General features: G+C 40.0%; 1 protein-coding gene across 8 annotated transcripts; it reads right to left on the bottom strand.

Moving 5' to 3' along the window:
• Window positions 1–1,522: 1,522 nt before the first annotated feature.
• Window positions 1,523–27,487, bottom strand: LOC107092326 (transcriptional repressor p66-alpha-like). Of its 8 annotated transcripts, none has more exons than XM_015386724.1 (11): window positions 27,294–27,487; window positions 14,140–14,651; window positions 10,841–10,976; window positions 9,675–9,803; window positions 9,020–9,097; window positions 8,802–8,921; window positions 8,334–8,525; window positions 4,896–5,157; window positions 4,120–4,544; window positions 3,770–4,025; window positions 1,523–1,906 (listed from the first exon to the last, which is right to left on the bottom strand). In XM_015386724.1, the coding sequence occupies exons 2-11, from the start codon at window positions 14,646–14,648 to the stop codon at window positions 1,767–1,769; spliced, it is 2,247 nt and encodes a 748-aa protein (XP_015242210.1). In that variant the 5' UTR covers window positions 14,649–14,651; window positions 27,294–27,487; the 3' UTR covers window positions 1,523–1,766. The 8 variants fall into 8 exon arrangements, with proteins under 8 accessions (XP_015242210.1, XP_015242217.1, XP_015242215.1 ...); XM_015386731.1 differs by having other exon boundaries at window positions 3,905–4,025; XM_015386729.1 differs by having other exon boundaries at window positions 8,358–8,525.
• Between the last annotated feature and the right edge of the window lie 210 nt (window positions 27,488–27,697).

Genomic DNA, 27,697 nt, shown 5'->3' with positions numbered 1-27,697 from the left:
ATCTCATCTGTGGAGGCCTCAGATTTTAGCATCATGAAGACCAAGGAGCAAAGCAAGCAGGTCCGAGTCATTGGAGCCACAAAATGTGTGGTCATGACTACAACACTACCCCCAAACCAACCATTATCACTTCCAAGACACTGCTTTCAACTAACCAGCAGGGCAGGAGGGCATTCACCAGAGAAACAGTCAAAGGTAGCGACCAATCAGGCTGCAGAGATCCAGAACTGCAAAGTGAGAAGCTGCTGAACACCGTTTGTGGTCGGGTCAACGTCTGGGTTTATGCAAGAGCTGCACAGTAAAAACAAAAAACAAATTGAAAAAAAAAAAAAAAAAGAGTATCTGCTTCAATTCTTCAAGTTTGGATCATTGGCTGATACATGTGAAAACAGCCTCCACAAACATCTGAAATCACCAATGCTTCAAACTTTTTCTGTCTGAGACCTTGTATATAGTTAAAACAAGCTTGGATTGCTTAAACCGAATAGTTATCTGTTTTCCAATAAGATAAATACGTTGAAGGTGTACATGTTGACACCTGAAAGTGTCAAATAAATAAAATCTTTCAGCCAAAAATATCTGTAACCTAAAGAAAATGTATTAAAATAAATAGCAGATGCATATAAAAAGTCAGTGCTCTGGATAATTCCCCTCTAAAATAAGAACACAGAGGCCATTTAAAATGTATATTTTTTTTATTTCTTTAGGAACTAGGAAAAGGTAAACCAAATAAACTTTAACATAATTCTGAACAATACAATAAAAGATTATGGAAAGCAGAGAAATGATCCATGATGGTGTGGTATTCTGAATGTTTAGTCCAGAATCCTGGTAGCTAGGAGACCCTTCCTTACATGAACCCAGAAAGGGCAACGTCCACCCAGGGTCATGGATACTGATTCACTGAAGGCAAAAAGCTCTGGATCCAGTGCAGAAAATTCAGCTCTGTCTCTGAGTTTGCAATGATGACATCAAAATCTTACAATGTTGACAATAATATAAAATAAGTAAATGGTAATTACAGATGAGCTAAGCAATGACACCGCGCTTCTTCTGCTAAGGTGCAAAACAGGCGTATGGATAGCCATGCTGTTAAACTGGGAGAAAAAAAAACAACAAAAACAAAGCTAAAATAAAGTCCTTATCAGCGGCAACCACTGTCATACTCAGCGATTTTTTTAAACATCAGTCAAGAACAAAATAACTTACTGTAAATACAACGTAAATTGAAAGCTTTACCTACACAAAGAGGATGTAATGAACATTTTACAACTTGCTGATTTTACCTTTACCTAAAATAAATGTGTCTTTCGTTTAATGTGAACTCCTGGGTTATAATTAGAACCATTCAAGTGTCAAAAATAAAGGTTCATCTGACCACCATGATGGCAGAAAGGGTTGTTAACCCTAAAACTCAGTACTTCCTTTAACAGCAGATCTTTTAACAACTTTTCTGCTCGGTCTGGAGGACAGAACCAAGGGGAAGCCCTTCAAGTATGATTTTATTTTGCTTTTTTTTTTCTTTTTGTCTTTGACCCACTCAAAATGGTTTGTGCATATTTATCAAAACAACAGCGTGAACTTCAAAATAAACAACAAGAATAATGAAAACTAAAAGATAAAATCTTACAAAGAGATTTCAGGAACGTTTCTTCACTTTGAGAGATTGTAATTGCTTAACAGTCCTGTGGGGGCGCTGTGGACCAAACTATCAGAGCTGAGCAGCTTTGACACAACCTCTGGACAGCAGAGCACCATTTATTCACTTATTTCCACGTGTTTGCAGTCTGCGAGATTGAAGGGCGGGAGGGGATCATGTCCAGCAGGTACTCCCTGTGACGGGCGTCGGGGGTGGCCGAGCTCTTGTGACCAGTCAGGCTTGGGTTCACATAGGCCATAGTTACTCCTGTGAACATGCAGCAGAGCAGTGGGTCAGAACACAGATTAATCAGTGGAGCAGTATGAATACTTGAATATGAAGCCACCCACGTCCCAACAACGGACAGACGAACACAGCTGCAGTCAGAAATGTACATAAAGTCATCAGTTTTTTCTAAAAAAAAACATGGTCAAAGAGTTTTTCTTTAAATTACTCAAGCTCAAATGTACATCTTTGATAAATCTAAATATCTACGTAAACCAAATGATAAAAGGTTGAAAGTTGCTTTGTGAGTGCCTGGGGTTGTAGATCAATCTTGTTTAGGAAAGCATGTTTCCTACAGTTTTGAAAAGACCTCCCCCTCTAATAAAAAAAAGAAAAAAATACACATGTACCCGCTTCCAGGAGGGAACGCATACGAGAGCCCATTTCTCCTTGTGCTCTGTTTAAAAGTTGCTGTTTGCATCGCTTATACAAGCCTACTTTCCAAAAGAAGATTTGCAATTGTTCGACTATGTCAGACTCAACAGTGAAAATGGGGATCAGCACATATGACAGCCTTACGTAAACATATAACCAGAATAATTGACAATTAGAAGGACCAATTATTTTGATGATCCACCCGGAAAAAGAACATCCTCCACCATACGTTTAAGGTAATATTTCTTAAATATTAAAACAAATCCTACTGTGTAATTTCCTAGATTTTCCCCCTAATTTTCCCTCATAGTTGAAGTGTACATGTGATGAAGAAAATAACATTCCCCTCATCTTCTGAAATAGAACTTTCAAGATCAAGACACTAACTAAATACCTTTTGTTTTCTCACAGTTTGTTTAGAAGATTAGCCATAAGTTTTATAAAAATCACTGACGAAAACCTATGAAATGTTTGTGGACTATGCTTAAAAGCTGGCATTTTCCCAGAAAATAAAGCTATATATATATAAAAAAAAAAAAAACCTTTCTGCAAATATTCACCTAAAACATAGTGAGACACTTAGCAATAGCTGCAAAAGCCATGCGGTTTCTGAACAAATTTCTAAGGGACATTTCATCAAATATTGATAGCGTTACATTAAATATTTTGACCTTTTATTTTACTTTGAACCTATGCAGACTAGTAAACAAGAACCAATTGATTCAAAATTTAACATCTTGTATTAAAAAAACCCAAAACCTTTGCCATGGTTTAACCTTAGCATTTAGCAAGACTAAAAACCATCAAATGAAAGGTTAAATTCTACAGTACACCTTGAGAATTTTGTGTTAATTAATCAGTTAATCACTTTCCTCGTCCAACTATGATAATTATAAAATATTGAGATTGTTGCAAATTTTACAGAAATAAATATATGCAAGTAAAAGGTAGAGTGTCTATGATTTACCCCCATCTAGTGGTGCCATAATGAATTACACACACCAAACTGGTGCCTCCCTCTCAAGCCTGTGAGACCTACTATGGAAGCCATGGGTGTTCCACAGTTTCTTTAAGTTGCTACATTTACATAAGTTCATAACCATGATGAGATTATATACATTTCTGACTGCAGATGCACAGGAAAAATGGAAAGATTTTCTACTCGAATACACCTTACAACAGAGACACCCAGGAAAAACAGGAACTCACCAAAACCAGGGGGACTAAAGTAGGAAAAAATTGAATCATTTCCACGAGGGGAACTGGAGAGTAGGGTTGCCTTGTCCGAAAACAGTTCCTACAGTTCCTTTTTGTTTTTTTAAATCTTAATGTTTTGTTTTGTTTAATACTCTTTTGGAAGTAATACAATTTGGATGAAATGTGTTCCAAGGATTGCTTTTGGACCAGACAGGAGTTGAAAGAGAGGAGATGTCAGGCGCCAGAGCTGGGCCGGTCTTAATGCGAGTCTACCTGCATTACTGCTGTTCTGCTTCTTCCATGCAGCTGATGAGGCACTACCTCCGCTGACATTCCGGCCGCCGCCGATCCCACTGCTGCTCACCTTTGAACTCTGGACAGAGCGGTGGGAAACATGGGCATGCTTACCTGGCCGGCTAACCAGAGCTGCGGCCGCCACTGCGCTCTGCAGCTGCGAAGAGGAGGAGAACGAGTGGGGGACGCCCCTCACCCCCACGGATGAGACATGGGACAGGTGGCCCTGCGAGCTCTACGGGAAGATCATCATAAATAGACAGTTTGATCTACAGGGCTAGATCCTACATGGTTTCCTTATAGCTGAAAAGAAAAACAGCTTTTCCCACCTGCTTAATGGAGTGATGATGGAGAATGTTGCCTCCCCTGCTGGCCTGGTGGTGGTGCTGGAGGGAGGACACTCTGGCCTGAGCCTGCTTCAGCTGCTGAGACACCAGCTGCTCTGCTTTCAGTGCCGAAGCAGCAGATGAGGCGGATGATGAGGTACTGTGGGAGACCGGTGAGGACGCCTGCTGAATAATACGCTGCTCTATTTCTTGCTCCTGCTGCAGTGCTTTGACAAATGCTGCTTTCAGCCTATTGGTGTGCTCGGCTTTCAAAGCCTTTTTCTGATTGGACGACATGCAGTCTTCACAGAGTACAGCCCCGCCTTTAGCCTTGTCCTGCCTCCAGCGACAGGTGAAGTCAGTATTGCACTGAGTGCAAATGAAAGGGTCTCTGACAACTTGCTTGGACAGCGGCACACCCATTTTTCCTGGACAGGGAGGAGTGGAAAATTCTTTAGGGCTGAGTCAAGCCAAAACCATCAACTACAATTGTTTAGAATTTGGGAAGAAAAGGGTCAAGACATAACAGAAAAATGAGCCCAGTACAGAATAGATAAAAGGCCATTATTAAAGGTATATGGAGCTACCAGCACCTTAAGTTCTCTTTTTCAATCAATAAAGGAAATGTATTAAACAATTTAAGCTAATGACATCAAAACAGCTGTGTTTGCTGATGTTTTCTTACTGTTAAGGGTAACGTATAGGAGATTGAAATGAGTTTCCTTTGAAAGATGGGAACATACCATGAGAACAGTAAAAAAAAAAAAAAACAAGCACACCTCTGTGGATAGTATCAAGTAGGTTCTGCACCACCTCCTCCAGTCCCACCAGGTAGATGAACTCATTATTGGCTGCAGAGGGCAGGAAGTTGAACTCTGGTGCAGGTGGCTTGGGTGGGGGGATCTCCAGCAGGGTCTTCTCCAGCTGTTTCCTAAGGGCCAGTTTAGCTGCAGCATGGCGGCTAGCTGGAGAGTCGTTCATGCTGACCACAGAAACACCTCCACTTCCTAAGGAGGAGCCCTTCACACCGGATGGCGAGGCCTTTGTTAAGGAGCAGAGACAGGAAGGACCTAATCATCAGGAACATCTTTGATTTCTATTAGCAACAACACAATTAATGAATGATCCTTTGTTTAACTGTTAAAATGACAGATCAATGGAGGGCTATGAAAAGCCTCATCACACTGGACTATTTGGATAATTCTTGATATAACTTTGCATTTCATGTACAATGAATTCAATCCCTTCATGTGGATACATGCAAAGTATTTACAAAACTACAGGCTTACTTTTGTAACTGCATATAATGCTATTGGGATTCCTTATATTTGACCCTGGGTCGATTTATAATACAATAAAATCTTCTTTAATGTCACACCTGCAATGAACTCTTCCCAAAAATCACAATCAGTTTTACAAAAGGACCCCCCTAATACTCTTATAAATATTTTTTTGATTTTTTTTTTTTATAGAGATAACACCAAGGATATAACACTTGCTATTTGTGCTTAATAATCTAGTCTGGGTTTCAAGACTTTAAGTATAGTTTTAGACATGGACCACTTTAAATACGTTCGACACATTAGATACAATTTTTCCCTAGTTACAAGAAGGTTTTAGCTATTTTTAGACTAATCTAATCTCGGTTTGACGAGTTTAAATGTATTCGTTTTTAAACTTATCGCCTAACGCAGCAACAAATAAACCGAATTTATCCATTAGCCATTTTTCAAAGCTAACTTCAGGCTGTAGGTTTACCTCAACTCTCTGCTTGTTAGTTCTCCGAAAAAAGTTAGTAATTGGTAACTGAGCCATGTTTAAAGACGAAGTAAAAAACAATTAAAAGCAGAATAAGGAACTGCCGTTTTCCGATTTGCCGTATTTCGTCAAGATTTGCAGCACTTTTAAAAGCAAACGCGACTTAGCAAAGCGAGCACGGCCATAATATTACATAGATTACGGTTTAATTTTATCAACGACTACGAGCTAACTACACCTAGCTAACGGCTAAACGTTGCGGTCATTCCGCCTTTTCACCGCATCCTATTTCAGACGTTCTGGCCTCTTTGGTACAACTTCACTCCAGATTTGACAACAATAATTACATTTTTTTTTTTTTTTTCCCCATAATTCATCATACATTTTTGACGACTCATGTTCCATAAATACGTCAAATGGGAGAAAAAGACACAATAAACCCAAATCGTTTATTGAGTTATTGGAGGACTAAAACTTCGATAATAAAGAATGAATAAAAAGTTAGAAAGATAACAAACGTAGGAAATACAATAAAACAAGCATAATAATAATAATTGTTATTCTTGAAATGTTGCATATTTGATATTAAAAATGTCCAACTGTAACAGTTTCCTTGGGTGTTATATCAATATATTTAATTTATTATAATTATCTGATTTTGCTTTTGTGTCATTCCTTCCTTAACTCCATTGTTAATTCCCATGTAAACAAAAATTGGAAATTAAAGTGAAAATAGGAGAGAAAAACAGGCTCCCAATGATAATACATAAAAATAATTCTAAAAATTGTGGTATGAATTAGAAAAAAAAATTAAAATAACTGCAATTATAATAAAGTCAGAGGGAAAACATTGTGAGTTAACAAAAACAATACATGACCAATAATTATAGGAAAACCTAAACATATTTAGTACATAAACATGTGTGCAATGTAATAATTACAATATCTGCTTTCTAATTTTGGTTGATTTCTTTGTTATAGTAAAATATTTTTAATAGAGACCTTCATTCATTCTGTATGCATCTCTGGGAATAGCATGTTAGAAGAGGAAGATAAAATTTCCATCTTTCCTGTGCAAAATTATTTCAGCAGCACATCAAACAAAAAACCTAATTAGAATTCATGAAAAACTGAGATAATCTCTTCTCCATTGAGCGGCTTTGTTAGACTGACATTCGATCTCGTTCACTTCTTTCTCTACTCACATTTTACAAACCTGGCTGGACTGGTGTCTTTAAAAACTTCAAGACTCTCATCCCTGGCTGTGGAAATTCCATTAGACTTTCTGCTACCCGGGTGTAAAAAGCAGGCAATGCAGAGCCACACATTTATAAAATATCGGATATTAAAATGAGGAGGTAATAATAAAATGTGATGTATTCCAATCTTGACTGAACAATATAATGCATTTTATTAAAAAATGAATAAAGAAGAAAAAACATTATGATGAGGGAAAAATAACAGGTTTCAGCAACCTAGACCGGCACCTAATGGCTGTCCATATGAAAATGGAAAAAGATTGTAATTTTTTGTTTGTTTTAATGTGGTGTGCAGGAGGTCAAACATTCAGTATGTTTTCCAATGCAATCAAAATTTGTATAATAAATACATTTCAAGAATAAATGTAAACATTGTGTCTCGGGACATGGCTCCCAACGGGAAAAAAGGAAGCTAGCTGATGAGAACAGAGGATTCAAAGAATGGACCGAATCATTTGCTTTCATTATCAATGCGGAAGGATTGCCTGCATGTGTGCTTTGTAGTGAGAAGTTCTCAAATAATAAAAAGAGTATTTTGGGAAGGCATTTCCAGGGAAGGTGCGCTTAATTTGCAGCAGCTCACAGAGTTGGGAGTGAGAGAAGAATTACAATTGCAGAACTGGATAAATTAGAGGAGGGCAAAGATAGATTTAAGAAGTGGATTGCATCCCCGAACTCCAATACTGCTGGTTTCATTTCAAGCATGGAAAACCATTCACAGAACGAACAGGTAGCAGGGATGTGAATTTTCTTCTCTCCCCCCCCCTATTGTGTTTCTATAATTTTATGAAAGCAACAAAACCTTATACATTAATACTGTAATGGAATTTAAACTTAAAGCACCAAATATCATACAGCAGAGTAGTCACATGATGAGACATTTTCTTCAGGATAGACATTTAATCATTTAATGCTCATTATATATTTAAGCTCCCATAGTTCTTTTTTGTTTTGTGGGCTAATACTATAAGTGCCTGTGCTGCCATATGAGACTTTTACATTTTTGAGGCTCCAGACCGATTTGTTTATTTGGTCCAAAATAGCTCTTTGAACAGTTTGGATTGCCAACCCCTGAACTAGACTGTAGGCCATTGGTTTTGATTTAATGCACGTCTGATAGCTTAATGATTGCCACTGACTACACACTTTAATCTTGAGAAACATCTAGTCAACAAATCTAAGGCCCTGTTAGATACGAACCAGTGAGTTTGTGTTATTGCCCACCCGGATGAGGCCTGACTGGACCATGCCTCTCTGTCCTTGGGATGAGGTTCCAGAGTTCCTCGGTCCCAGCAGCAGAGGAGGAGGCCCTGATCCTCCTGTTGCTGCCAACTGCTGCTGCTGTTGTTGCTGGCGTAGAGCGTGGATCTGCTGTGGAGAAACAGAGATGGGCTAACCAGGACAATGAGAGGGAGGACATGGAATCACGTCATGGATGAGGGGAGTGGAGGACAAGGATAGGGACATAAAAAGCACCAAAGCAAAGAGAACATACATAAAGACACAGAGGCGCAAAGAGAGAAAATCAGTGCTAATTATCATTAATTTGCATTAAGTTTCTAGAGAGGTTGTTGTGATCGCAATAAGAATGAGCATTTAGACCGTATAGCTCCAAAAAAACCTAACAGTGTAAAGACAGAAGGGTTGATTGTCCCCATCATGACTTACCTGTGCCCCTCTAACCAGAGGTGGCATTATGATCTGGGAGCCATGTTTGGACGACAGCTGTTGTCCTCCCCTGACCAGAGGAGGAGGGATCACTGTCCCCGAGCTTCTTCCTGTCAGAATCTGGACACAGATAAATAACGGCCATGTTAGATACACAATGATTGACCTTGGACACCAACGACCCGCCCAAAAAGGTGCAAAGACAACAGAACATTAACCTGCTGAGAGCCTTTATTGCTGGTAATTGTTCCTCGGATTAGAGGAGGAGGAGCAGAGGAACCAGATAAACCTGAGGGCTGAGAAATTACAAAGGAGAATATCAGATAAGAAAAAAATGTGTATGTGTTCAAACAAAAGACATATGGTGCACTTCGCTTCAAATGTTTGGACCTTTCACAATACACATGGCTGTAATCACTGAACACCTCCAACGGTTTTTCTTCATCAGATTTTTATTGCTTTCGAGGTATGAGTCATAAACATGGGTGGTGGCACAGCTATACTTTATTATTTAATAAATCAACTAAATATATGACTGTAAAGTATTTGAATGCTTTTCCAATGACTCATTCATTCCGTTTGTTTCCACACTGACCTGAAGCTGAGGACTCACTCCAACTCTCCCTTCTAACCTCTACAATCTCCTTGTAGTGGCAATAATGAGTTCATTAAACCCGACTTTAACCTTCTGCAGGTTTTCTAGTTACAAAGAACGTCAGCAGAAGAACCAGCTACTATTTCTGCCATCCAAATACAAGTGAGACCCTATCCACTCATGATTCAGACTTCATCTGAGGGGTAGACGATGGCCACTTAAAGGAGGACGCAACCTAAACTGACGGTTAAGTGTCACTATAGACAAAGTGTGTTTACCTTCTGCAGAGTGTCCCTCTGTATTTGGCTCTGTCGAAGCTTCTTCAGCAGCACCAGCTTGGCCTCCTCTAGTCTTAGCTCCTCTTTCAGCTGCTTGATGATACGCTCTCTTTCCGCAGGGCTGCTCCTCTGCTCACAACAGAATAGAAAGTCATTCATGTTGCCAACAAACAAAACACTTCTATTTAGCTGATCTAAAAAATAAAAGCAAACAAACCAAAGACCTTGGTCATTGTGATTTGAATCTTGACACAACTTTCATTTTGGATTAGCTGCACTGGGGTCACAACAAAATACAGGACCTTACAAATACTACACTATATATTTTTCCTTTTGTTGTGTTAAACCTACAAACTTCGTAGTGTTTTAGATGCTTTCTCGTGATACACCCCTTTAAATAGAACCTCTGCTTTTAGAGGTCGCCTAATTAGTAACACAGTTCACCTGCGAGTAGTTAAACCTCAGTATAAATGCAGCTGTTCTGTGAAGACCTCAGCAGAAAGGTCAGAGGGATTGTAGAGCAGTTTAAACCACAGTTTTGGTAGAAAACAATGTCTAATGCACTAAAAATCTCACAGAACACCGTGCATTCAAAACAGCTTGGAGTGTACCACAAGCCATGCAGGGGGGTCAGCAAAGGAGTGCAAAGCATGCTCTGGTTCATTGAATCCAAGTGTAGACCTAGAACTGGTACTGTCCATTATTTTGAACAAATCATCCCAATGGTGAAACATGGTGATGGCAGCATCATGCTGAGGCGATGCTTTCCTTCAGCAGAAACAGGGAGGCTGGTGATCTTATCTTTAAACAGAACAATGACCACAATCCAGAGAACTTTTGGCAAGCAGCTCTACTCCTATTCAAAACTACCTTAAACAAATTTTTTTTAAAGGAAAAACAGACAAAAGTTGAATTCTCTGAATGTGCAAAGCTGGTTTCAATCAGAATCAGCAAAATGTTGTTGCTCAAATAGAGACATAAGGAGCTACACACCCCACCTCTCAAATTTTAGACCTCTATGAAAAACAATCAAAATACACCAGAAATATGGAATTGAGATCTTTTTGGTTGGATCATATAGCGTACACAACACCCCAGGTAAATTACCATAAGACTGTAAACATTTGGTGTTATTTTTTTTTTTGTTTTTTTGTTTTTCGTCTAACCATGAGCAGGTCGGTGTCCAGCTCCTTAAAGTGGCTCAGGCCATTCATTGGTGGACTAGGGGAGTCGTTATCCGACAAGATGATGACATCGTCGTCGTCGTCTTCAGGGGACGGTGGGCGCTTCTCCCTTTTTATGCTGCAGGTGAATAAAAAAAAAAGAAGAGGACAGCAACATCCAGGGTCAGTTTCAGAACTGACCAGCAATATAAACTCACAAACTTGATAAAACTTCCAAGTGCTGTACGTGTTAAGCGAAACTTTTAAACACTGTAAGAGTTGCAAAGCTGAGAGATCCTACTTTATTGTCATGTGCTGCAAGAAATAAACTACAGCATTAATCTTATTTAAACACTGTCCCACTGTCTCTCTTCAAGGAGGTCTTCTATACTGCAACAATTATACTTTATGACCACAGGTTTATCTGCTCCACTGTAATCTAACAAGTCCAGACAGCTCTCCTCTCAGCTCTTCCTTTCATGCTCCAACTGAAGGTGAATACACCTAAATGCCAAGGAGGGGCAAGGTGGTCCCTTTAAGCTCCAGAAAATGTCTTGAAGTAACAATGAAACGGCTGTTTAAGAGAACATGCATTTCCTGCTTTAACAGAACACTAAAGAAAAAACAGAAAACCCATAAAAAACAAAAACAGGCGTCTAGGGCATTTGGGAGTGACCCACACGGAGGCTAAATATGTAACACAAAGCCTGCAAAAACGAAAGCAAATGTAGATCCAGAAGAGTCAGAATCTAGCCATGGCGATCAGCTTGTGCTAAAACCACGTAGCTATGCATATTTTATTCAAACCTTACATCCTATCTCTGCAAAGTAACAGGTTCCGCTGCACCGGGCTTTTAATCGTTTCTATCTGCTCTAAAACATAAATCAAAAAACAAACTGAGTGGTGTGGGGCGGGGAATATTTCCACAAAACAAGCAATGATTGCAGACATTAAACATTTCTACCAGGCATAAACATTTTCTAGACAATATGAGGCCTGCTTCCACTGGCTGTCCTCCTTATTTGTATGTGTGTGCGTAATAATCTCTCCTCGGGGGCTTAGCGCCATCATCATCACTTCCTGTGGATTAATCACTACTCTTCCAAAGAAGTCACATGACCTCAAAGTCAGCATCACGTGACACATTAACTCCCCCTGTTCCTTCCACGGTGGAAACCATGGCAACAGCCGGCTGGAACCAGTTTGTGACACACGGCTTCATTTTGTGTGAGAGGAGTTTTTAGGGTTCAGGTGGAGAGTGGAGGGAAAATGGAGGTGGACTAAAAAAAGATGCGCCCCCCCTACTTAGGCTCCTGTCAAAACACAGCCTGAGAGAACACAGGGATTACAAAATTGTCCCAACACATCTATTTATACTCACATAAAGTATCATTATTACCGCTTCTTAAAGTATGCTTAAAAAATAAAAAGGAGAAACAAAGTAGCTGGCAGCCATTCAGTGGGCAAAGAAACTTTTGAAGCTGAAACAACTGATTGTTCATGTGATCAGGCCGCATCATGACTAACAGCGGGGAAAAATGAACACTGAACACAAGGCCAAGGGTTTCCAGAGGTAATACACATTTCTAATTGGACTACTGACAAGAAATTTGCATCACATGTTGGGACCACAAAGGAAATCAACTTACATTTGTCTATAATTCATGTGTAATAAAGTAGCATGAAATTGGGCATAAGTAATAAAGGCATGAAGGAAAGTGGCCAAAAGGGACTTTCTGTCAGTACCCTGAATGGTGCAGAACAGGGACGCTATTGATTAAAAGATGTATTCCTAAATTTAAAAAAAATTCAAAACTCACCATTAAACAACTGGAAGAGTTTAGTGAGTTTTTGCTTCATATATTTGGACTAAATAAAAGTTCTTATACGTATCAAAGCAGCATTTAAAAAGATCTTTGAAATAATTTTAAAAGATCGGTCCTAACTACCTAATTTATGAGGTGCTTTAGACAATCTCATCCTCAACACCTCAGTCTGAAGTTAAAGTAAAATATTTATTTTAATTTGATCTGTCCAGTCAGACAGACATGGATAGGATAGGTGAAGAATTAATCTGAGTTGAAACAGTGCTGCATCTCCATCACCCACTCTAAATCAGACAAAATACCCTAGAAAACCTGGCTTAGATTTTCACTTTCCTGATGAAGGCTGCTTAGACCTACCAAACATAACCAGGATCTCCTTAAGTAGTTGAGATCCAATGATGCAACTCATCAGTTTTCAAACTCATGATCCCCCATATATTAGCAGAGATCAGCCATACTGGGCAACCAAACTACATTTTGTGCATATCAGAAGAGTGCACACAGCATAAATTAAGTTAGGAAGGATGAAATTATGGTGTGGAGATTTTAAAGAGTAACATCATATCATAAAGATCTTAGAATGATTAAGTCACTCACCTAATTTGAAATGAAAATAAAAATGAATGCACAGGAGAGACCCCAGAACCTTTACTATGTGTAGACTCTTTGTTTGGAAGTAAAGGTGGAAAGACACCTGAGCACATTTTTCAGGTCTTTTTTTTTACCAAAAAGGATGTCGTCCTAAAGGCTGATTTATACTCAGAAACAAGGCCGTCTGCGTGTGTGTCATAGTGAACGCAAATGTGCCCCCGCAGACACTCTGGAGCACCCCTCCAAAATTGAAGGTTACCGCAGACAGAGCCGCAGACAGGAGGCATCTGATTGGCCCTCTCTACACTATGCGTATTTCCCTTTTGGTACCCTACTGGCTTGTTTTGTTTGTATGACCGCCATTTTGGAACACGACTCGTGAAGATGGACCAGCTAGAAGAGCGAGGTGCACGAGAATGCTAGGACCCTTTTTCCACCTGGATCTGTTTCGCCCTCGTCCCTTCCTCCACTGTCGAACAAACTTGCCCTCACTTCCTAGCCACCTAGGCCATATCTTAGACCCACAGCTAGTTCATGATTGTCCCTCTTGTGTTGTGGTGTGGAATAAAATAACGCAGAGCACGCTTCAATATTGGGCATAAGTCAAAAATATCTGCGACAAGCTCACTGCGACACACTGCTGCGGGAGTATAACCAGGCCTTAAGAATTGTATTTAACCCCCATTTCCTGATCCATTAACTGCTGTATTGTGTGAAGCACATCTTCATTAAAAACAAACTTTAGAAAAAAAAAAAAAAGAAAAAAAGAGCTTTTCCTCTGAGTTTCTAAAAAAAACACTTATGCGATGTTATGACTTTATCTGTAAATATGTATCAAAGAAACTTTTAAAGCAGAAGATTTAAAAGCTGTTTTAGTTTCTCACCCTTTGCTGGTGCTCATGTCCACAGGCTGCTCGGTCTGAACCTCCACTTTGATCGTTGCCTTCACCTCGCCCGCAGCGAGCGTCCCACCTGAGGTCTTAGCCTCAGTCTGCCGGAGCTGGCTCCGAGGCTCCACAGCTGGCTCCATCCTTTGTCTGTCATTGCAGTGAATTCGATTGTCTGAGCCGGACTCAGTCGTCTGGTGTTTCTGTGTCCGATCACGATCGTCTTTTGAAGTCAGGGGTGACACTAAAGGTAACGGCAATCGGCTCTGCTCTGGCTCCGGTTCCGTTTCAGGATCGGATCCAGGTCTAGTCCGGCTCTGAGCATCCTGTGCCAGTAAAAGGTCTGGCTTGGGTTTAGTTTGTGCCCCTGACGATGGCTCAGAAGATTCCAATTTAGGTTTTTTGCTTTCATAGTCAGCATTGGAGAGGTCCACAGATTGTGGGGCAGCCTCCCTCTCCAGCGCCCTCTTCTGGCTGCGAGTCTGGCGGACAGCCTCCTCAGACATCGCCTGCAGAAAAGGAATAACATTAACTGAGCTGTCCCAATAAAAAAAAAATAAAAAAAACGAAAACTAACAACAAACTGTCGGCATTATGTCATTTATACATGAACAATTTTATCTGGTGTTAAAAGTATTAGCAATATTATACACTGCTTTAAAAAATAAAGGGAAACGTAAACAACACAACAGAGCTTCAAACAAATCAAACTTCTGTGAAATCAAACTGTCCACTTTGGAGGAAACACTGATTGACAATCATTTCCCCATGCTGTTGTGCAAATGGAATAGACAACAGGGGGAAATTATTGGTAATTAGCAAGACCACAGACCAATTCTCAGTACCTTTCTGGCTGATGTTTTGGTCACTTTTGAATGTTGGTGCTGCTTTCACAAGTGTGGTAGCATGGGACAGACTGCTAGAGTTGTTCTGATTCCAATACCAGTATTGGAAATGTCTCCAACACAGCAGAAAATACCGGCATCAGTATTGGCAAGTATTGGAGTCCAGGCACCAATCTGAAACCATGTAATTTAAAATAGAAATCAATTTACTGGTTAATTAGTTGTGTGACGCAGTTCTTCTTCGTGGCTCTAAAAGCAGTCGTCCTGCGCTGTGTGTTTTAAGAGACAATGGATGAACACAAACTAATATAAGATGCAACTTAATGTATCATGTGTCTCATTTGCAAAAATCAGAATAAATTAAAGCATTTTTAAGCTACAATTAGGCAGTTTAAATCCTCAAAATTGTATTTCTTTTCACACCCAACAGCAACCGTGTAAAATTGGTATTAGGATCATAAAACAAGATTAACGAGATTGGATTTTTCCCTTTGACTTGAAAATTGTGATTAGTTTAACTCTGGTTTGAAAGACTGATGGGGCTTAGGAACAAAAAAAAACCTAAGAAAATAAAAAACACAAAACCCTCCCCCTAAAAATCAGCAGGTTAGAACTCAAAGAAAACCTAAGATCAATACCAACTGGTGGAAGCTTGATCTGTTTATGTGTACTAAATGCAGTAATATCAACACAGTAGTCCACAAAGCTTTAAAGGACAATCTGTCACCTCCTACTCTCTAACTGCCATCATGAAACCCCAAACCACCTTTAACAACATGATTATCCCCTTCACTCGGCACTGTTATGGTTGCACACCTACCATTAAGCAACTGCTGCAGACAAAGCTGACCTTGAATCCACGGCAGGGTACAGAGCCTCACTGACATGGCCCCAAGACAAAACATGTTGGATTAACAGCAGTCACATGACCAGAGATGTTGACTCCAGCGTAATTCCTAAACATGTAATTATCCGAATTTTAGTCTAAACCAAAAACCCAAGTAAAGAAATCTGAAACAAACACGATGCTATTTAGCACCAAATGGGAAAAAAAAAAAAACACACAAAAAAAACGTGAGGATCATTGAAGAGTTTTAGAAATGAATAAAAACTACTGATGTATCACACAGCTGAAATAACATTATTATCACAGAGATTAAATTAGGGACTTTTATAGGAAAAAAATAGGTAAATACAGTCCTAATTTACAGTTTAAGAGTCAGATGATAACCTGACCCATTACGCTGCGCTGTCCTCCGCGCTGCAGATTCAGCCCTATCCGAGGCTAAAAAGCCACCAGGAGTTGAACCAAAGACAAAAGGCAGCTCTCTGTCACACAGATGAGCATTACAGAGTGCCCTCACAGAAGTGCTCCAGTACATGGCACGCAGTGTCACACATCTGCTCTGAATCCCACCCATCATGTCGGAAATAAGAGCAGAAGCCGGCCGACTGTTGACCACATCAGTCAATACACGACTGCTACTTTTGTTATAACACTGCCCTCTATTACTTTATCCTCCTGTTCGTTTCTGGCATCCCCTCAGATGGTTTAATATCCCTTACACCTCCTATATCCCTTCAACTGTTTTTCTTTCTTTCAACCAATATCAGAGCCATTGTGTGTGATAAAACACCAAATAATTGAGAGGCACAACGAGGAACATGCTTCTGAATTGATTAAACAAACCAAAAAATCTGAAAAGTGTGGAGTGAATTTGCAGTCAAATTTTTGTTTTTTTTATTTACGCAGAAATCCATTTTTAATACAAAAAAAAAAAGAAAGTCAAATAAACAAAAGATCCACAAACATTTCTCCCACTAAATTATTAAGAGCTAGTCTGCCTAACACAAATAAAATACATAAAAGATGATGATTAAATGTAAAAAATAAGGAAAAATAGTTTAGGGAGTATGAATTCCCTTTTTGAGGTGCTGCATATATAAAAGGCTGCATGATATTTAGAAGCATTTATTAAAGGACAGTTTTCCACAGATACACTTGTTATCAGATTAATAAAAATGCACCCAGACAGGATTATTTCAGACATCTCCTACACTTAGGTATTATAGCCTGGTTTAGAGTGGTATTATAGTCTAGTTGGAAGAGAGAGGGTGACCAGTATGATACAAGAATCAGCAAAATAAAAAATAAAATCCTATAAACCAGAAGAATGAAAGGAGAATCAGGATAAATGGAGTCAGGAAACTCTGACTCAGCCTCCTCCCATCTGTCTTTTCTCTGCTCATGATATTTTCCTTGTATAGTTGATTAAAACTTCAGGAATTCATTTCAACGGGATGTTTTAGTGTGTATTGAGTCTTTTTAATGATACTCTTTATATTCTCATCTATTCTGTTGACAACATCGCCTAAACACTAAAACAAAAACTGATGTCAAATGAAGAGAATATAAGCCAGCATCATGTAAGGGAGTCTGCATCCCACACAGCAACAGCAATGTGGAGTAGTCGAGCTACTCACATGACTGCCCTACAAAACACCACAGCTAAAGACCCAACTGATCCTGTGACATTTCAAATTACATAAATCTCAAAACGAAACGTTGCTTTTTTTTTCTTAAAAAAAAAAAATCTTTTAGCTCTTTTAGCTATGTTTGATCCGTTTAAAGTTTTTATGAATGCTTGAGTTTGAGGAAAACATTACTGCTTGCATCAACTGCATCAAAATAAGTCTCTGCAACCTCCCGCAGCACATCAACAAAAAAGAAAAAGCATTCCTAGATTTGCCACTTCTGTGTCTCATCTTTTCGCATGATGATACCGTTTTAAATCTACACTGGGTCAGCTGGCTTGAGGGCTGGCAACCAAAGCAGATACTCTAACTAATTAGCCTGCTAATAAGAGCTGGTTAGGCATATTTTATTCTAATAAGCAGAACTCCAGCAGGATGTGAAAGAAAAAAATACAGGCAAATTTAGCTGGTATTTATCATGTTTTTTTTTTTTTTTGCTATATAGCAAAAGCAAAAATCATATAGTTCTCTTTATTTACTATGTGCATAAATTTCAGCTCAAACCTCTGCCAACAGCCTCTTATGTTGGAGAATTTTATGAAATCCAAAATAAATCCAATCAATTTGAGCATTTTTCAAGGCACCAGTGGAGATAATCATGATATTTGTGTCCATAATATTTCTTAGTGAAAGATACATTTAATATAGAGTCAGTAAGTAAATAAATACCAAGCTCAGTGTCAACCAGGAAGACCTGAAAGGTGCCCCCTCAGTAACTAATGTGAAAGCGGCATGTTCATGCCCAGCGTTATCCTACAGGTACATCGATACCTGAAAAATCAAATATTATAGAGGTACCTGACACAGAATTGGATATTTTATGCTTTGTTTTTTGCAGGTTTACAGGCAATGAATTCAGTGCCTCAGAAAATCTGTATATTACATAAGATCATGGACGTAGTATTAACCTTGGTTTATGCTTGATGCATCTGTGCGGCAACAGCTCCTACTGTTGGGGGTTTACAAATGTAAAATGTATAGCACAAACGGGTTATGTATGCGTCAAGCATAACCCAGTCCTGATGGAATCTCAGCTTTGATGGCTTTTTAGGTTATCTGAATTGTTGCCTCTTCCTCTTTTCAATAACAGATTCCCTGATGGGGTCAGGTAGGTTAGGTAAGATGACGGTAAGACCATGTCCACAGAAAGAGCTGGTGCTTGTGGGAAGGAGGCCTAGCCCAGCTGGAAAATTAAATCAGCATCAATCAGAAGAGCACTGGTCAACAGAAAGAAGTATGAACTCTCAAACTTTTTGGTAGATGGTTGTGTTGACTGTTGGCTTCAGACGACCAACACAAGCAGTGCACACAGCCCCCCTCCCCCCTATAGCTGACTGTGAAAACTTCACTCTGGACCTCATCGAGGTATTTTCTGTGCTTCTCTACTCCAAATGAAATCCAAACTTTACCCTCATCTAACAAGCAAACTTTGAACCATAGAACATTAATTTGTTTAAGTTATTTTTCTCCTCAGAGTGGAGTCTTTTTACTGCCCTCTTGTTCAGGTTAGGATTCATTTGTGCTCGACGGCCCTTGATACACCGTTTCAGCCCCAGGCCACTCCTTGTGGATCTCCCCAAAGTTCTTGAATGACTGGTTAACCCTGTTGCTGCTGTACTTTTTCCCTTCCACGTAGCTTCCCATATGTAAGGGTAGATACAACGTGCACTTAACAACCAGCTTTCTTAGGAAGGACCTTCACTGGCCTACTGCCCTTGTGGAGATGATCAATGGCTTGTGTTGTGGACATCTCTTAAGTCACTAGGCTTCCCCGTGCTGTATCCTAAAGACGCAGGGTGAGAGACGATTTAGAGGCTCAGCAAATATCTGTAAAGGTTTTGAGTCAATTAGCCAATTAAGGTTAGACAAAATGAGTTTCCATTTTTGTACTTTTTAATCAATATTCTAATTTCAAAGGCAGGGCCATTTGTGTTTTAATCATCTGTGAGTCATAATCAACACAACTATAAGAAACAAACACAGTTTCGGTTTCTTAAACGAGTCATGAAATAATATTTGATTGACACACCGGTACAATAAAAATGTAGCCACAATGCCTAATGCAGTTTGTAGGGACTTCCTTTTCACAACCACTATGTGCAGATACCTCTGATCCACTCTGGCCATTAACACATGTCCAATATCACATGATACAATAAGAGAGGTCTGCTCAAAGGTCACAAAAATGTCAAACAAGAATTACAGGTGAGGCTCAAAATCTATTCAGTCAGTAGATGAGCATAAGATGATAAAGCTCTGCAGCTAAGATCCAAATCTTACAAAAAGCAATGCTATGAAAATAAGCAAGCCCTTAAAGATCTGTTGAGGGACACCCGGGGGACCTTCTACAGGAAACTAAAGGGTGTTTTTTTTTTAAGTGGGTAGGAGGGGGTGAAAAATGAGTACAATTAACCCCAACAACCTGGCTCCACAGGCCCTCTACCCCCCTTCCCTTTTCTGTGCACAAAGTTGTTACAGTGGTGAGCATCCAGCACAGTTAGGGTATTCAAAGCATACCTATACAGCACATACACACAGCCGCCGCCGCCTGATCACCGAGAGCTGATGAAGTTTTTTTTAATACTCTGACATCACTGAGACACACATGACGTGACCCTTCCCTGGATTCAGTGGGACACACAAAGCACTTTCCTGGGAACCGGTTTAAACCGGTTATCGTGTGTGTGTGTGTGTGTGTGTGTGTGTGTGTGTGTGTGTATATAGGAGTGTGTATGACGGAGAGAGAGGTTGAGTCTTCAGTTAACCCCTAAGGTACTGGAGTGAACGTGGAGCCTCCCACAATGACGAGCGTTGTACAGTGTGTGTGCGCGCTTCTGTTCTTATATGCTGTTGTGATTCAGATCGATTGTGTGGGGGGTAGAAGGAGTCTGGACACAAGACATGCCACTACAACCGCCTCAACCTTACACGGACACCAGACCTATCTTTGTAATGGGGGATGTGAATGGCTGACAGGTCTCACATTTCATCTCCGTGGCAGTTTACACATCATTTCTTGTACCAACCACACACACAGATCCCAGACCAGCCCAAGAAACTGACCTCACAGACCCCCTTAAAATAAGAGCCCCTAGAAGCCACTCCCAAAAAACTTCATTTAGAAAGGGTTCATAGTTTTCAAATCAACAAATACTGTCTGGCATACATTACCCTGGTTATTATTCAAACAAGATGAAAATTTAGGAACTATGAATGTCACGGCTGAACACTAGCATGATTAAGAAACATTTGAAGCCAATTTATTCACAGGAGATAACGTTTAATTTGTGAACATGGGTTTTCTCTCCCATGAAACAACATAAATCTGTCTTTCATACAACTAAGATGTCAGCAGCCACATCTGGAGAAACCTAGCTGAGGTACAGACAATGGTAGAAACTTCATCTACTGTTTTGCCTTCACGGTTTCCAAGGGTCCAAAAATAAAATTTTGTCTTTAAAAAAACAACATCAAAGCAATTTGTAGACGGAGTTTATGAGTGGAAAAACAAGTCCAAGTTGACTATTTTTCTTTGCAGTGAGGTGTTTCAAAATAAAACAAAGGAAGTCCACATGCTGTAGCCACCTATTTGGAAGGAAACTGTATTTTCCACGAAACAACGCGTTGATTCAGACTAAAAAGAAAACAAGACGGTTGTAACAGAAAATTTAACGATGGATTACAGGAGTTTTTCTGTTTGATGCTTCAGAGTATTTGATTTAAAAACCTGGATCTGGAAATGTTGGTAGTTTTTTGAAAATCTGAGGCTAAAGGGGAAAACACAGACAACAAATGTTCATAGCAACACCAACCATAATGACATACAACACAGTTTAAAGGCTTAATCAAACTCCACTTTATATACACAGGGACATATGGACTGAACCTTCACTCAAGTCATACTTAATCCACAATAAAAAAAATTAATTAAAAAAACTTCCCGGTTAAAAAAAAACAAATAATGGTTTTTCAGTACAAAGAAAGGCTTGGATCTAATATTTCTTCTTTAATAATATCCAAGTCAAATCTGCTGCTGTAAATCTGAAACAGCATATGTGGATTTCAGAATTACAGAATCAAACATGGCAGATTTTATTTGTTACAGGTCTAAAAGTGCACTGTCAGAGCAGAAGGATTTGATAAAGATAAAAAAAAATAAAATTAGGAACCGAATACAACTGAGCAGAGATAAAGATGATCTGTTGCCACCAGGAAACCAATAGGGATGTACATTTCTATACCCCAGAAAGTTAACAGTCTCCAAACTCAACTCTATAACTTTGCTGAGCTACTTCTTTGGAGGCTAAAAAACACAGAGTAATAGGAGTTCAAACAAACATGTGCAAAACATCTGCACACTAGCTGCTGTAGCAGTTTCTGTAAATTGTAAACATCACAGTTATCCCCAAGAATAGAGGCATGCTGCCATTTCAGTGAGTCAAGAGGCCTTTGTTGGTCTGATAAACAAAATGGAATTTTTTTTTGTATTAAGGATGTCCCAACAACTTTTTTCCCATTTTCGTTACGATACCAATACGACAGCTTTGAGTATTGAGTGACACCAATTTTGACCAGATATGATAATATCTGTACAATAAAAATCATACATACTTGTGACCGATTTAATATTAACCGATGGTTATATAAACCTATCATAGTTTCTATCAACTAAGATAGCAAACTAACTAGCAAATAGTTTTGATATATCCCCATGGCAAGGTGTTTAGTGCTATATAAAGGACATGCAGCTGACAGTAGCCAATCACATGACACCCACGACTCCTCATCCCTGAATGGCAAAACAAACCACTGATACATAGAACGCAACCAGCAGCTATTATAGTTTTTCTTCATATAACCTTGAAAACACCAACATAAACTTCCTAATCTCATGTTCATCATATGGATGTATAAACCGACCAGGAGGAAAGGACGGCTTTCCAAAAGACCCAGGAAGGCGAGCGAGATGGGTGGCTGCTGTAAAGAGACAGAGCTGGAAGAAGCTACAACTAGCAGAATTAGCAGAAATTACTTCTTAAATGGTTTGTTTTTAATGCTCAAATTACTGTTTTAAAAATGTTTTTTTTTTTTTTATTCAAACAACTGCTAAGATAAGCATCATCATGGTAATTTAAAGGCATTGATGTTTGAGAGAGACATAAAATGGTGAGAAAATTTCCCGGTCTGAATAGTTAACAGGCTAACTGTTTTTATAGTGTTGTCCTCCATGCTCCCCTCCTTCCAGCAGCATAACCCAGCACTCTTCCTCACTTGGTATACAGAAAATACATGCTGTCCTCTAAACTTTTATAAGCCTTCAGTGCTTTTCCAAAAAAATAAGATTGGGAATGTCTTAAACAAGTATACAAGTCATAGTAGGTGAAGTCGTGGATATCCTACAGATGGCAGTCTTGAATCGGTAAAAACAAGCTAGCATGCACATTATAGGGATCCTTCACTCCAACAACAGAACTTTTCGAAATGTGGCAGGGTTTTTTAACTCCCCATCTAAATGTACAACATATGTAGACAATGTTAGGCTGGCAGATTCGCCACTCATTTATTATCTCTGTAGTAAATATCTGGCTGTTCATGACACGAATGCAGGTGGTTTTATGTTGTCCATCATGGCAAAAACAGAGAGCCGTCATGGGACTGCACGTCATCTATAGGCTGATGAAGTAAGATTTTCTCCACTCATAAAAATGGCTTTTAAGTGCCAGAGAATAATCCATACTGTTCGTACAAGATAACAGACTGGTTAAAGATGCTCCTTGGTTGTGATGAGTTGTTCAATGACCAACTCATCACAACCAAGGTAAGTGGACAGCCTTTAATTGGAAATTAGCATGAAAATCACCGGTTCTTAGAGAAAATTAGGGATGAGATATTAGTATGGACCAGAATATTTCAGGTGTGTTTCTCAATATCATGCTGAACTGTTCCCAATTCTTAAGGCATCCATATGTTATTGGAAAGCTGCTTGATTAGAAAAAAATTAAATCCAAAAATAGTGACTAAAATGCACTGAAATAGAAAACAGGAAAAATCTTTAAAGGAGCACTATAAAACCCACCTCTCTGGAGGGACACTGCTTATTAAAGCTAGTTTGGGTTGCTCTGAGAGTAACAACAGCAAAGGAGACTGCGTGATGGCTTCTCCACTTTAAAGTCACTTCAGTGAAAAGGCTAAGCGCAGAGATACACAGACAAAAGGATTCCAGTTCTGCTGCAGCCCTCGCTTCTATGTGCATTCATAGCTCAAGGTACAGTAGCTTTATGAACACAGGGCTTGCTCTGTGGTAAGCATCAGCTCCGCCACCCCCCTCCTGCTCCATCATTAATACAGGACATGACCATTTAGACGCCTTTTTTGGAATCCTAATGGAACATGGAACAAAAGCCTTGATGCTTATTAATGAGTTTGTGCTTAATCATTGGGATTTTACATAAAACTAAATGAGCCATGTCTGCAGGATGAAGCTCCCCCCCCATATGTGGAAAAACAATCGCCAGTGATTTCCCTAATATCTGTCAAATAGCAGTTATCACCCGCAGCGTTGAACAAATGAACGGTCTTTAACGTGGCCACTATAAGGGGGCTGTCGTCAGTCTTCTATTCTTGCTTCGAGGTGAATATCTTAACATACATTCAGATCCTGACTCCTCAGCCCTACTGAGCATACATTACATGTTCAGCATGTTATTCAAACACAGATAGACCTTTACCCTGAGAAACCATGACTATATCACACAAGGATTTTAAAAAACAACAACAACAAAAAAAAAACGAGCAGGTATGCAGCCACACTACATTGTCAAACTGCAGCTTAAGCTAGGAAATCCTGAGAACTTTTTTACACCAGACTCTGTCCATGCAGCAAATTATATCAAACTCCATAACTGACCACAGAGCAATCCTGTGATCCAAGGAGTGTTGTGCAGCTACTTCAAATATGGCCGGCAGATGACCCTTAACAAAACCTCGGCTGATTGCACAACAGCTCTGGACCTGCTTTGTGTGTGTGAGATTGCTGGGATGGGGTTTTCTGCTAAGGTTAGAACTTATGAGTAGTTCCTAAATTACATTTCTAACATTAATGCAACTATATACATTTTTTTTTTTTTTTAAAAGCACTCCTGGGTGGATAGCCCTTCCACAGAACTAAACTTCCCCTCTGCCAGTCAGGACAGCCCAGGGTCAAAGCAAAGCATTTTCTAACAGCTGACATATTGTTAACATGTAAACAAAACTTTACACGCTCTTTGTTCTGATAAACAACTGATGGTTTATTCTGGATCCTAGGAGAGAGGGAAAAAAAGACCATAATTGTGTTTTAGAGTGATCTGGCTGTAGTACCAAGTATCCAATAACAACTGATAAGAATAAACACTGTCTGACTGATTACTCAGCAGAACTGATAAAGTTTTCCAATTCTTCCCACATAGGAGTTAGAAAATATTGGGACAATTTAGGACTGATGCAGTTTTATTTTTATTATCTTACAAAAAAAAAAAAGCAAATTGTACATTTCAAATATAGAATAATTATCGTTTAACCTGAAAAACGGACAAACTGCTTTGTGAAGGGCAATGACCACACCAGCGGGGTCAGGGATAAAGCTCTGGTGCTCAAAACAAGTTTTGATTATTAAGCATTATTTCGAGTTTTGAACATCCACTAATGTACCTCCAGACCACCCACAGAAACTAAGAAGAGTGGCACAAATCTACCAAGTCCTGGCTGTCCGCTTACAACGACCAACTGGACAAGGGGAGCATTAGTCAGAGACAGGTGTCGTAACTTTGGAGGAGCCACAGAGATCTTCACCTGAGATGAAGGAATCACCCAAAACATAAACTATCAGTCACGTGCTTCCCTGGAACAAAGGCCCTTGTTCAAAAAAAAAAAAAAAAAAAAGCCATAAGACACCCTATCTGCAACGTACCACAAGCCACGGCAAATATGTAGAAGAAGTCACTGTGGTTAGACAAGACCCCAAAACTTAACTGCCATGTTATGTACTACGTGCAAAATGTAAAGAGTGGATGAACCTGGCACTGCAAAGCCTCCAAAGCAACAGTGAAACAAGGTGGTGACAGCATCATGCTCTGGGGATGCTTTTCTGTAGAAGGAATAGGGATGTTGATGAAAGTAAGCTGATGGAGAGATGGATGATGGTTTATAGAAGGCAGATCTAAATCTGTTTTTAAATATGTGGCAGGACTTTAAAAATTACTGTTCTACTTCATCAGATTTATTTGATAAAGAAAAAGCAGGCAAAAGCTTCATTTTAAAGACATAACAAGCTGCAAGCAATAAAAGTCTTGCAGCTGTAACAAGAGAAAGGTTATTCTATAAAGTATAGCTTCAATCACCAGCTTTAAATCACCAAAAATAGACTAACATGTTCAGCTATTGTGTGGTTTTCCCACAAAGTGAAATGTACCTGACAAAACTTTGTAGACCTAGGACTTCATTAAGGTTTCGATCATAAATGCAAATAAAAATAGGTGACCGTTAATAGGTGAGCAGCAGCCACCAATTGCACGACGCTGAACGTGGTTCACAGTGTCGCTCATGTTCATTCATCAAATTTTAAACGTTTTAAATCCACCTAAATGCTTCATTGTGAACTTAAGCTGAACATCTTTTCCCAAACCAATTCGATGGCAAAGAAAATCCTGAGATATATCCTGGTCCTGAAGCGCCGGGAAACTCGTGTGGAGAAATGTGTGTGCGGCTGAGAAGAGGAGGCAGAGCGGGTGTGTGTACGCGTGCGCGCACGTGCGTGGCATGTGTGTGTGTTCAGCTTTAAGAGGAGGAAGACTACGGTTGTCACAGAGAGAAGTAGGAAGATTAGCTATCAGATAGCAGAACCAACGGTGGTGCCACGGGGCTTAAAAGCGGCCAGCCGCGTCCACCATTACGATCCCAGCAGCTTCCACACCGTCCAACACCACAGTCAGCCCTTTAAAAACTAAACCCAGCCCACAGTACATGTGCAACTAGCCGGCTTTTTATTACTGACACCGCCTCGAAGGAGGTGTTATTAGTTAGCGAGCTAACGTTAGCTAGAACGCACAAACAAAAACACGAAGAGCCATTAGCCTCGGTTAAAAGAAAAAAATACGGTAACCGTCCGTGCATCATAGGCTGAGAGATACTTTCAGACAAACTAGTAAAACTCCTCTATCGCAGTTTCTGTTCGAAACCGTGACCCAAACCGTCGGAACCGAGCCCGAACCGCTGACCTGACTGCACCCCGATAGCGGGACAGCACAAACTTTCCCCATAAAGCCCTGAAAGTAGGACTGTTTGACTCCAGCTGGGACTGTTTACATGTTTGCATCCTCCTGAGTTAAAAAAATCTTCCACTCGGAACTCCTAAATTTCACCCACCGGGCCCACGGAGTGAGCTCGCCGCCGACGAGCCGCCCGCCGGCGGTGTAACGTTGTAATCCTCACCTCATTTAGCTACTTCTAACGAAAAGAACCAACTCCGGCTGTCACATTTACACACCGGCCAGTTTGACGAAGCGTAAAATAAAGCTAAATTTCGGCTGAGCCAGCCTCCCCCCGCCTCCTCCTCGTCCTCCCCAGCGCTCAACCTTTGGCTCTGCGGAGAAGTGTTACTTTTCAACAGCCCATCAGCTTCTTTATCGTCACAGATAGGTGGAGGAAAACCTGGCTCCTCTCGTCGAGTCCGAATAAAAGGCTCCCCTCGATCCACTCTCTTAAAAAACTTAAGCTTGCTAAAAGTCAACTTACTTTGAAGCTTTGTCGCCCGTTCTTCCCCGATGGTCGAAGAGGGAACGTTTAATCTGCAATTAACCTCGATAAATCGTTGCTTTTTTTGAAATCCTGGGGATATCCTCTTTTTTTCGGCCCTCCCCGCTGCCGCGTCTGTTGCCAAATAATGCGCCTCAACACACATGGAGCCGCTGCGTCCTCTTAGTGGGCATGCGCACCTCGGCATACCAGGGCGAGCGGAGCACATCATGTAAGCCGGTGGCCACCAAGGGCCAAAGTGGGGGCCAAGGTGTCAGCGTCTGCAGGATTGACCCTTAGCAGCAGCAGTGATTAAATGAAAAAAGCACATGCTCACTCTCAGACACAGGATGTCAGAGTGAAGATTTTCCTCAAATCTTTATTTTCTCACAGGACTTCAGCTC

Source organism: Cyprinodon variegatus, unplaced genomic scaffold (assembly GCF_000732505.1).
Source record: "Cyprinodon variegatus isolate N-32 unplaced genomic scaffold, C_variegatus-1.0 Scaffold374, whole genome shotgun sequence".
NCBI classification, from domain to species: domain Eukaryota; kingdom Metazoa; phylum Chordata; class Actinopteri; order Cyprinodontiformes; family Cyprinodontidae; genus Cyprinodon; species Cyprinodon variegatus.
This window is presented reverse-complemented; position numbering and strand designations above follow the sequence as displayed.